This window comes from Artemia franciscana, chromosome 4, assembly GCF_032884065.1.
Source record: "Artemia franciscana chromosome 4, ASM3288406v1, whole genome shotgun sequence".
Taxonomy (NCBI): domain Eukaryota; kingdom Metazoa; phylum Arthropoda; class Branchiopoda; order Anostraca; family Artemiidae; genus Artemia; species Artemia franciscana.
The window spans coordinates 27,182,479-27,194,876 of NC_088866.1; the positions used below are offsets into that span (position 1 = coordinate 27,182,479).

Below are 12,398 nucleotides of genomic sequence, written 5' to 3' on the forward strand. Positions count from 1 at the left end.
TGAGTATAGTCTTAACGCTATAAATATGTCCACGAACGAAAATGTCTGTGTAGAACTTCCAGGAAGACGTAGGTTTCATCCTTACTTGCAAAGACCATTGCCCGAAAGTAATGGTGGAGATGTCTTGAAAAGAATGCCTGTCTCTGAAGTTTGTAAGGAATTCGATCTTCAAAATATCAGCATAAAATATACTGAGGAAGATTTCAAAAATTTGACGAATTTTAGCTTGTTTCATAGCAAATTCCGTCCGATTTTTCAAGAAATGAATCCTAAGGCTCCAATGTCAGAACTCAAGTTGCTGTTTAATTTAAAGTGGAAGGAATTCTGTGCCATATCCCAGCTTAAAGCTCTCAAAGAACCTGAAGAGGTGTCAGTGCAGACAGAAGACATTGACAAGGATCATGAAAATGATGGTTCCCTGATGTCCAGGAAAAGAAAGGGTTCTAGGCAGTCAGCAACTAAGGCCAAGAAAAGGATGAAGATGGCAATAGGTTTTTTTGAAAATGAAGATGACGATTATTTAGGGGTTCATCAGGAATATTGTGAGGTTTGCCAAAAAGTCGGAGACGTAATCCCATGCAGCACTTGTTCACGAGCCTATCACTTGGCATGTCTGGATCCGAAACAGAAAGAAGTTCCTGAGGATAAATGGTCTTGTCCTCACTGTTTGTCTGATAACGCTACTGGAAAGGTAAACGCAAAGGAAACAAGAAAGAAAAAAGTAAAACAGCCTGTTGTTTGTAAAGTTTGCAAAGAAGGTGGAAATGCGCTGTGTCGCTGTGATACGTGTGAATTCTGCTTTCACACTTACTGTGTAGTGCCACCTCTCACATCCAAGCCTGAGGGAAGTTGGACATGCCTCCGCTGTCAGTGTAAAGAAATCCCCTACAAGGTTCAAAAAATCCTCACTTGGCGATGGAAAGATGCTAAAGCCTTTGCTGATCTTGCACCGTTGTGTATCCAAGCAAAAAGGGCTCCTCTTCGCCGTAGAGAATTTTTTGTCAAACTAGAAGGTCGCTCATATTGGGATTGTCGTTGGCTTGATGTAAATTTTATGGAAGTTTACTGTATGCCTTTGCTTCGTTCATACATTCGGAAAAACAACATGGAAGAGCCGCCAAAATTGGAGGACTTACTAGTCAATGAAGAACAAAATATTGGGGCTGACAATCAAGATGATCTGGATGAATCATCAACTGAATCTATAAAATGGACTCCGAAGAGAATTACTGGTTTGGACTCGAATGGTCTACATGAAAAGTATTATCAGTATGGTGTTCGTCCTGATTGGTTGGTTCCGCATAGGGTAATTAACCACTGCACTGTTAACGAAGTGCTGCAGTATTTGGTTAAATGGAGGGAACTACCGTATGATATGGCCACTTGGGAGGAAGAAAGCAGAAACATACCTGGTTTAAAGTGTGCTATCGATGAATATCATGATCTAAAATACGCTTGCGGCTATGAATCTAAGAAAAGGAAGAGTGGTGAAGAAGAAGAAGAGCAGCGGCAGTGCCGTTACAGACCACCTTTACAGATCCCAACTACTAGCCTCAGCAAGAAGCTTGAAGTACAACCTGAGTACGTAGCGGGTAATAATGGAATGGTACTCCATCCATATCAAATGGATGGCCTTAATTGGCTTCGGTATTCATGGGCAAACCAAACGAACACTGTTCTTGCTGATGAAATGGGTCTCGGTAAAACAATTCAGACGATTGTTTTCCTCTATTCATTATACAAAGAAGGACATTGCAGAGGGCCTTTCCTGGTAGTAGTGCCTCTTTCAACAATAATTAATTGGGAGCGAGAGTTTGAAACTTGGGCGCCTGGTTTTTATGTTGTTACTTACGGGGGGAGCCAAAGTTGTCGACGTCAAATTCAAAATCATGATTTTAGCTTTGAACAAGCCGATGTCCATTCAAGGAGCAAAATCTCCAGAAGAAAGGCAAATACAGTTAAATTCCATGTTTTGCTCACAAGCTATGAAATGGTTAGCAAGGTTGGTGATGACTATTCGTTGTTAGGTTCAATTGACTGGGCAGTGCTTGTTGTTGATGAAGCTCATAGATTGAAAAATAATCAGTCAAAACTTTTCATTTTGTTAAACAACTACAGCATCCAGTATAAGCTTTTATTGACTGGAACTCCGCTACAAAATAATCTGGAAGAGATGTTCAACTTATTCAATTTCTTATGTCCTGAAAGTTTCAAAAGTTTGCCAGAATTTCAAAATGAATTCGCCACTATCAATGAAGAAGAAAAGATTAAGAAGCTCCATAATATGCTTGGGCCACATATGCTTCGTCGTCTTAAATGTGATGTGCTTAAGGATATGCCATCCAAATCAGAATTTATTATTCGTGTTGAGTTAAGTCCGATGCAAAAACAATATTACAGATACGTTTTGACCAAAAATTACAAAGCTTTAAATTCTAAAAGTGGTGGACATCAGATGTCTCTGTTGAACATAGTTATGGACCTTAGAAAATGCTGCAACCATCCTTATCTTTTCCAAAAAGCCCAGGAAGAGGCCCTGTATAATCCTGACGGAACATATGACCTTGCAGAACTTACAAAGAATGCTGGCAAACTTGTGCTTTTGTCCAAAATGTTGAGACTTCTTAAGAAGCAAGGACACAGAGTTTTAATTTTCTCTCAAATGACCAAATTGTTAGACATTCTTGAACATTTTTTGGTTGGAGAGAATTACAGATATGAAAGGATCGATGGTACCATCACTGGAACAAGTAGACAGGAAGCTATTGATAGATTCAATGCACCTAATGCAGAGCAGTTTGTGTTCCTTCTATCTACCAAGGCTGGTGGTCTGGGTATCAACCTCGCAACAGCCGATACAGTTATCATTTATGACAGTGATTGGAATCCTCAGAATGATATTCAAGCCTTTGCTCGTGCTCATAGGATCGGTCAAACTAACAAAGTAATGATTTATCGTTTTGTAACCAGAAATTCTGTAGAAGAAAAAATTGTACAATTGGCCAAGAAGAAGATGATGCTGACTCACTTGGTCGTCCGTTCCGCTCCTGGAGGAACCCCAGGGAAAACTGGTTTTTCTAAACAAGAGCTCGAGAATATCTTAAAATTTGGTACTGAAGAACTCTTCAAGGATGATGGAGACGGAGAAGAAATCCATTATGATGAAAAAGCTGTCGAGGACCTACTGGACCGTTCTAAAGAAGGAGTTGAGCAAAAAGAGTCTTCGGCCAATGAATACCTATCTTCATTCAAAGTTGCAACTTATTCCACGAAAGAGGGGATAGTGGAAGGGGAAGTAGAGTCGAAATTTATAAAACAAGAAACGGAAAATCCAGATCCTGTTTATTGGGAGAATTTGTTAAGCCGACATTGTGACCAGGTTCAGGAAACTGTCGACGATTCTCTCGGAAAAGGCAAGCGTGTTAGGAGACAGGTAAATTATACTGTTGTTATCCAGGATCGAGACGGTGATTTGCACGGCAACGGCGCTAATAACCAATCAGATTATGCAGCTAAATCTGAAAGAGGTGGAAAAAGAAAAATACCGGAGAATCAACAATCAGACCCTGGCGCACTTCAGCCTCGCCCACCCAAGCTTGCCAAAGTCAATGGAAGTTTTGAAGTTCTTGGATTCAATGCACAACAGCGAAAGGCTTTCTTAAAAGCGGTCATGCGGTATGGTATGCCTCTTGAGGAAGCTATGAGTACACAATGGCTGATGCGCGATCTCAAAGGGATTTCTGAGCAACATTTCAGATCGTATGCATCTCTCTTTATGCGTCATCTTCTTGAGTCGGGCAACGAATCTGACGCAACATTTTCTGACGGTGTGCCTCGCGAGAATATTTGTCGTCAGGATGTTCTGACTCGAATGGGTATTTTGGCACTCATTCGTAAGAAGGTTGCTGAATTCGAGACTTTTAATGGCTATTACAGTATGCCTGAACTAGTTAAGGAAATTGTGGCTGGAACTGAGCCAAAGCAGAAAATTTCAGCAGAGAATCAAGTCGTATCCACAGAAAAAAAAACAATTGGTGAAATAAAATTAGAGCTTAAAGGGGAAGAAGAAAAACAAGGATGGGAGGAACAAAAAGGATTGGAGGCTAGTCTACCAATGGAGTCTACACTATCTATTGACACTTTGCCCGTGGTGTCAACTGAAAAGAATACTGAAGAAGCCTCAGAACAGAAAACAAAACCAGTAGAAGAAACTCTGCCATGTTCGAGAGAAGCAATCGCCGTTAATAAAGAAAAAGCGACTACAGGCTTTACGTTCAATATTACTGACTATGGTTTTACAGAATTACAAACTCTGTGGTTAAACGAAGAAAAAGTGTCTGCTACCAAAGGAATACGTGAGGTCTGGAACCATCGTCATGATTATTGGCTGTTGGCTGGTGTTGCTGCACATGGTTATAATCGCTGGAAAGATATTCAGAACGACAAACGTTTCAGTATAATAAATGAACCATTTAAGCTGAATGAGGGTAAAATAGACCGTGAAATTAAAAATAAATTTTTGGTCAAGCGATTTAAGCTACTTGAGAAAGCGCTAGTAGTCGAAGATCAAATTCGACGTGCTTCACAGTTGCCGGTCATTCAAGAGGCCGGAAACGATGCAATCACCATCACTGCTCGTTTTCCTGAGATCGAATATTTTGCGGAGTATAATCAATGTCTTTGACCATAAAAACGGTAGGTAACAAACCAGCAAATTATATTTTTCATAACGCTTATCTGAGGTGGATCGGACATTTATTTTCTCGAATGCCTTCCAGCTATTCTTGCATGCTTAACTCCATATGCACAATAACTTCACGAGCCTATGGGATCCGTCATTTCTTGCCTTGTTGATGTATCATAGGAGTAAGAACAACAGTAAATGCGCCAATTCATGAAAGTATGGGGGATATATGTTTCAAAATCTATGGGAGGGATTTACTTGTTTGTTTCGATTCATTTCAATTAAATATATTAATGTCTCAACAAAAAAAATATAGTTTTAATAAAAAAATATATATACTTAAAGTGAAAATACTGAATTAAACTTTTACAGGGACAAGTAGCTTGCCGGTTGGCTGTCCAACCTTGCCGCAGTGGGGATTGAACCCTGGACCCCGCATGGCTAAAAAAAGTACTTATCCTCTGTAAAGCTACTACTACTAATGCTATCAACTCACTGCAACACCAAGCCGCTTGAGGCCAACACAGTTCCTAGCGGTTCCCCTCCATCCTAATTTATTCAAATCCTCCTTCTTTACATCCTCATAGAGAGTTCCCATTTCCCTCAAATCTTTCCTTGCGACATCCCCCCATCGCTACTGGTGACGACCTGCTTTTTTTGGCCCTAGACGGTTGGCCAAAAAAGACAATCTTTGGCAGTGTATCATCCTTCATCCGCAGAACACGTTCTAGCCCTCTCAATCTTTCTCTCACAACAGCTCTTGAAAGTCACACTTTTTGTACCGCCTACTATTTGAAATACGGTCACTCAGTTGGGTCCCCGAAACGATTTGTAGGAAATTTGTCTGGAAAATATACAGCAAATCTTCCTCCGTTTTTTAGAGCGCCCATGCTTAAGAGCCATACTTGACCACTTTCATCACTGTAGCTTCCAATATTCTAATCTGGTTAGCAGACTTGAACTTTTAATTTCCGATCAAATGAACCATTTCCGGATCTTCTAAGATCTCCGTGGGAAAAAAAAAAACAAAAAAAAACAACAATAATAAATACACATTCGTGATGTTTCCTCTGGCAAAAGAAACGTAAAATAAAAATTTTTTTATATAGGAGCTTGAAACCTCTGTAGTATGGTTCTCTGACATGCTGAATCTCATCATGTGATTTTCATCATTCTTTTGATGTATTTATTTGTTATCAAGACACTGTTGCCTAGAGTTTCGGTTGCTATGAGTCGCATTGTTCCTTACGTACAGTTCGTTACCACGAACTGTTTGATAATACCTAGGTAAGTGAAGCTGTCCAGTTCATTTGTCTTACCCAAGATCACCTTTTCATCTTTACTTATTCCTAGCCCTAGTAATTTGGTCTCCTTAACATTAATTTTCAAACCCGTTCTTGCACCTTGAAGTCGCAAAACGTCTAAAAGCTCAGACATTTTGCTAATTCTTTCATCTAGGATGCTTAAATCATCAGGATAATCTAAGTCCAGGGGGGGGGGGTTTACTACCCAATTTGGTTCTTGGGATTCAAACTCAAACCTTCAATAAAATGTAACAACTTATAGTTATAATCTGTTAGCTTGTTTTGAATGTAGCAAACTTTGCACTAAAACACTTTTATGCGGTGTAATATCTAATTATGGAACTCAGAAACCGAAGTAGTTATAGCTTGGATGCAGGGATGGATAAACAAATAATGTTGGGGAGACGAAACATGAGCTCCCACACTGGTTTTGTGCCGTAAAACAACTCTCTAGATCTGCCCCTGCTCGGATGTGGGTTATTAAATACTTGGCCAACATGAGTCATGTAGGTGATTCTGCTACATATAAATAAACCAAACTCGGTTCTTTCAGTATGTAGATAATTCATCTCAGTAAAGTCAAATCTGAAAAGTGAAAACTAGGTCCACATGTACATATCTCTGTTCCGCTCCTTTTCATTATGATTGTATAGCGGAGTTCCAAAAACGATTAGAATTAGTTTTATTTTCAGAGGCCTTGGATCTGTCACTGATTAATTATGCAGATGATGCGCTGAACCTATATAAGACTTATGCTGCTATAGAACCTATATAAGACTTATGCTGCTATAGAAGGGAACTTTGATATTCCATCTTATGACTATAAAAAAATTGATCTTAGTTACAATCCGTAAAAGACTGAATTTGTTGTAGTAGTAAAGTCGACTGGTCGTTCATCTGCTGTAAATATTCGCCTTGGATCCTATCTTGTAAAAGCTTTGTCTAGTATTACTTACCTTGGACTGCCTATTGATTCTAGCTTGAAGTATACCAGATCCTTCCAGCTTGAGTCTTAAGTGAGATACTGCGAAGGACGTATGGAGTTCTTGTTTCGTGTAAATCCAGGTATAAGCGGTCAATTTTAGGTAAGATATATAATGCATTTGCTGTGCCCCAATTATTAGCATAAGCATTCTTATGGGAACTGTTTGGTCAAACTGAAAAAAAATAGCTATCCGCCGACTGTATTTCTGTTGTGCAAAGTTTCTATTAGGTATCTCTTTATGGGAAAGCAACCGACGGCTCGTGTCTAGTTTTGTGTAGTGGAACTCTTCACTGTTATTGAAGAGCGTCGATATCGTTTATGTTTGCTCTAGATAATGAAAATAGTTTGCTGAATTCTCTTTATGCAAGATTGAAGTGTATTTATGTTTCTAGTGTAATTATTGTTTTAGCGTATTCATTTTTCTAGTGTATTTATATTTCTAGTGAATTTATATTTATTTTTCTTATTATTCAATTTAACACCTGGTATGTTTTTTACTTAGATTTCTATAAATGTATTTTGCCCTCCCCCCACCCAAATTTCACGAACTGAAGCCACTGATCCAGTGATTCCACTATCCCAAACATTTCGTGATGTCTCATACTTTTTTTTTCTAAAAGAAAGCTGGGTTCTACAAAAAATTCCCCGGAAATTAGCGATTTGCTCTCTGTTTTAGAGCTTATTCAGCGATAGATTTAAACAAAAAGACTTGAACAGTCTCTCCCATAACGCTCCATGGCCAGGAAGAATCAAGGAAGCAAAAAAATGAAAGAAACAGTTCAGCGCAATGCCTTCATACCTTCAAGAATTTCAACATAAGAAACGGAAAGTAAAAGAAATACACCAGACAAAAAAAAATTATCTTTCACCTCAAAAATCCTAAAAATCTCAAGCTAGGGAAGGGTGTAGCGCATAATTTAAAATCAAACAATAAAAAAAAGAGCCAGAATAACCCTAAAATGTTTGCTCATTTACGATATAACCTGTTAATGTTAATGTTTATGCGTGTATAAAAAATTTTGGGAAAGCGGAAATGGTAGCTTGATTTCCGGTTTTTGAATCCGTTTTGTTCCAGAAGCTTGTGATACTTTAGTCTTGGTGTATCCTAAAGTTAATTTAGTATACCTATATTTATACATTTAATTATGTTTATTTCACATATTTATGTATGCTCAATGATAAGTTTTTATCTTTGCTCATTTATTTGAACTCAGTATTAGCAATAAACGCCTCCATAATGATTGAAACAAGTGGAATAAGTATAAATACTATATTGTAGATACGTGGTGCAGTCAAAGAATCCAATGCTAATACTGAGCAATTAGAAATGCAAGTTCTGGAGCTGTGGGATCGTGTTTACCGATCATGGTTAGCATCATATAAGGTGAATGCTATTACTGGTGATGACTACCCAAGCTCATCTGCCTTACTCTCTTCTGTAGGGGGCATTTTGGAGAATCTTAAAAAAACCTCAGGTATCTCTTTTACTGTTTATTGACAGCTATATTTATTAACAGAACAATCAAGGTCGACAAAAGACTAACAGCAATGAATAAAAAAGTACCAAAAAATAGAATATGTAGTTAAGTTTCATTAATCTGATCGTTTTCAACCAGATGTTTCAGTTAGCTCTAATAGAAGCTCATCTAATTATATATAAAAAAAAACTCTACTACAATATCAAGGTTGAAGTTCTTTCTAAGACACAGCTTAGATATAAACATTTACAGTCATGCACGTTCCTATGTTCTCGATTACAGAGTTTTGTAATACATCATCTGTCTCACACTCCTCCTGGACTCCTCCTTCACGTGTGCGCAATTGAGAATTTATATACCTTTGCTGTGCTTCGATAACTGCTAGGAAATTAATCAGCTGTTCACTCTGCTGGTTACTGTCTGTTTGCGGCACTGTGATGTGTCCCGTTTTGGAAACAAACGTGTATGACTGTATAAGTTGTTTAGCTCATTGTCACTTTAACTTGTTTAGCTCATTGAACAGTTCTGGGAGAAAATAAAAGACTTTATGTATATGCTTTTTGGGTTCTTCCTTATTTATTGTATTATGTTCTGTTTGGTCTTGAACTTTATCAGTCAACCGGAGACCTATCGTCATCGTTAAAATTCAGCAGTGCTTATTATCGACGGAATTAATACTCGTGCCTCAATTAAGTTATCTTCATCAGTGAGTTAATATTCAGCCATTTTCAGGACTTCGTTTTATCTAACTAAAACATTGCTCAAAATTCTCTTTTAGACCATGGACTCATCTTAGGTCTATTTATTCCTGAAAACTGCAATTTCTTTATGATTTCTCTTTTCATTGTTTCAAAATTATGAAGTTTTTAGGATAGTGTGACATTTTTGGGTGCTACGCGTCTTTTGACGATTAACAATAGACAACTACAAACTCAAAGAAAAGCTAAACCTTCTCATGTTGTTTTTTGTTTGATGCCATAGCTTTTTTTACTGATTTTTCACTGATGTTTCTTTCTTTTTGTAACTTCGGCACCCGCTAATACCAACAAGAGCTAAGAGCTCATATGGCACTTGTGACGAGGCGAAAAGAACTAAGAGCCAAGAGCTCATATGGTATGAGCTCTAACATAATTCTAAGAATCAATGGATTGGATTTAAAAGGAAAATCAGAGGCTAAATGCCGGTCAGGATTTAAAATAAGCGCTCTGAGTCACGATGTCCTTCTAAATATCAAAATTCATTAAGATCCGATCACCCACTCGTAAGTTATAAATACCTTATTTCTTCTAATTTTTCCTCTCCCTTTAGCCCCCCAGATGGTCGAATTTGGGAAAACGACTTTATCAAGTCAATTTGTGTAGGTCCCTGACACGCCTACCAATTTTCATCGTCCTAGCACGTCCGGAAGCACCAAACTCGCCAAATCACTGAACGCCTTCCCCCAACTCCCCAAAGAGAGCGAATCCAGTACGGTTACGTCAATCACGTATCAAGGACATTTGCTTATTCTATCCACCAAGCTTCGTCCCGATTCCTCCACTCCAAGTGTTTTCCAAGATTTCCCCCTCCAACTCCCCCCAATGTCAAAAGATCTGGTCGGGATTTGAAATAAGAGCTCTGAGACATGAATTCCTTCTAAATTTCAAATTTCATTAAGATCCGACCACCTACTCGTAAGATGGGAAGATTTTTATTCTTCCCATCCAGTTTCATCCTGATCTCTCCGCTTTAAATATTTTCTAAGATTTTCGGTCTCCCCCTAACTGCCCCCCCCCCCCAATGACGCTGGATCCGGTTGAGATGTAAAATAAGAGATCTGAGTCCTTCTAAATATGAAGTTTCATGAAGATCCGATCACTCATTCGTAAGTTAAAAATACGTCATTTTTTCTAATTTTACAGAATTAACCCCCCCCCCCGATAGAGCGGATCCGTTCATATTATGTAAATCACGTTTCTAAGATTTCTGCTTATTTTTCCACCAAGTTTCATCCCAATCCCTCCAATCTAAGCGTTTTCCATGATTTTAGGTCTCCCCCTCCCCAAACTTTACCCAATGTCACCAGATCCGGTCGGGATTTAAAATAAGAGCTTTGAGACACGATATGCTTCTAAATATCAAATTTCATTGAGATCCGATTGACTGTTCGTAAATTAAAAAATACCTCATTTTTTCGAATTTTTCAGAATGAATCCCCCCCCAACTACCCCAAGGAGATTGGATCCGTCCCGGTTATGTCAATCATGTATCTAGGACCTCTGCTTATTTTTCTCACCAAGTTTCATCCCGATCCCTCTACTCTAAGTATTTTCCATGATTTTAGGTCTCCCCCCCTGCAATGTCACCAGATCTGGTCGGGATTTAAAATAACAGCTCTGAGACACGATATCCTTCCAAATATCACATTTCATTAAGATCTGATCAACCGTTCGTAAGTTAAAAATACTTCATTTTTTGTATTGAATTGTATGCAATCGCATTGCATACAATCTATGGTGAGAGAAACTGTCATACATCATAACTGTCATAAGTCATATATTTCATTTATAAACTCTCATACAGCTTTGATGTAATCAAAGAGAAAAGAGAGGTTACTTTCTTATACGTTCGTCTTTAAAATGGGCTTTAGCTCTATTGATTTATTTTTATGATGGATTTTCGTTGGCCTAACCTAACCACCTCTATATATAAAATATTTAATTAAAATGTATTTGCATCGTAGTTTGTTTCACAAAAGAACCTAACTTCTCTTACTGAGTGTGCTCTGAATAATACACAAGTACCATTATCCTTAAAGTAATAAAAAAAATTTATTTATTGTATAAAAAAAGTGAAAACATTTTAAATATATTTTGTGTTCAGTAAAATGCAAATCATGTTTTTATGATGGATTTCGTAATATTCCTTGTGCATATGTCATTAGGGAAGCCAACTTATCCCGCCTTTTATACCCATTTTTGTTTTTAGCTGTCGTTACTATGTCAAATTTTGAACTAGTAAAATAACGCACAACCTGATTGGTTCCTTTGCATGAGAATATGAAAAGCACATAAATGTAAGCATAAGCTTTTAAACGAGCCCTCTAACAGCTTTCTATGGCTTTGTGGAAGCCTGCTAGTCTAGACATAAAATAAGGAATCGTATTTGTGCTACTCAAGCTAAAGTCTGAGTTTCTTCAGTTTGCAAGAACTTCTATCCAGAGTTTTTGGCAATGGTAATTCTGATTGTCCCTCTTTTATTTTGTTCTACTGACGTTTTCAAGGAGAATCAAACTCTTGTTCAATTATTTGTTACTTTATTGTGTCTTTTGCAATAATATTATGTTGTTTTTTTTTAATTTAACTTGAACGTATATATTCTAGTGAATTTATGTTCAAGTTTGTCGTAATTTAATATATTTTTGATAAATATATAGTTAATCTAGAACAATTATATATATTTAATCTAAATATCAATTTGTCATTAATAAAATAATGACAAATTGCTTTGTCATTATTTTATTTTGATAATATGATACTATAATTTGTTATAAACAAAGTACTAATTTTTTTTTGCCATTGCTTTTTGCTCCTAAGCTTAACATGGATAATAGTTACCATTCGGGAATCACTGTGTGGTAGAGATTCATCGACATCTAAAAGTTTTCTTAGAAATGGTTTTTTTAAGTTTTGTTCACTAATGGCTGTAGTTTGCTCTTTACTAAGTTACTTTCATTGCTGCAATCATGATTTTAAGCCAGTAAATATCGCTAAAACTTTTGGTCGGAATATTTTTGCAAGGTTTCTTTATGGCGATATGCTTGTGGTTGTCAAAATCTATCCCCGTTAGTGTGTAACTGAAGAAAGAGACATATTCCTCTTTCATTACTTTATCTCAGCGTTTTTTCCTTTACTTTTTACTCCAATAATTTTTCTGTCATTTTTTATACCGTGCTTTGTGTAAGTTTA

The 12,398-nt window shown here is 37.4% G+C and overlaps 2 protein-coding genes across 4 annotated transcripts in view; both read left to right on the forward strand.

The window, feature by feature from the left end:
* Positions 1–12,398, forward strand: part of LOC136026233 (transmembrane protein 245-like) — a 136,060-nt gene that overhangs the window by 86,600 nt on the left and 37,062 nt on the right. For all 3 annotated transcript variants that reach the window (XM_065702576.1, XM_065702579.1, XM_065702578.1), the window contains exon 9: positions 8,253–8,448. In XM_065702576.1, coding sequence (XP_065558648.1) covers positions 8,253–8,448 — 196 coding nt within the window. The remainder of the gene's footprint in view (positions 1–8,252; positions 8,449–12,398) is intronic.
* On the forward strand, positions 36–6,416 carry LOC136026232 (chromodomain-helicase-DNA-binding protein 3-like). Its single transcript, XM_065702575.1, has one exon. It carries the CDS (start codon positions 134–136, stop codon positions 4,682–4,684), a length of 4,551 nt encoding a protein of 1,516 aa, XP_065558647.1. The 5' UTR covers positions 36–133; the 3' UTR covers positions 4,685–6,416.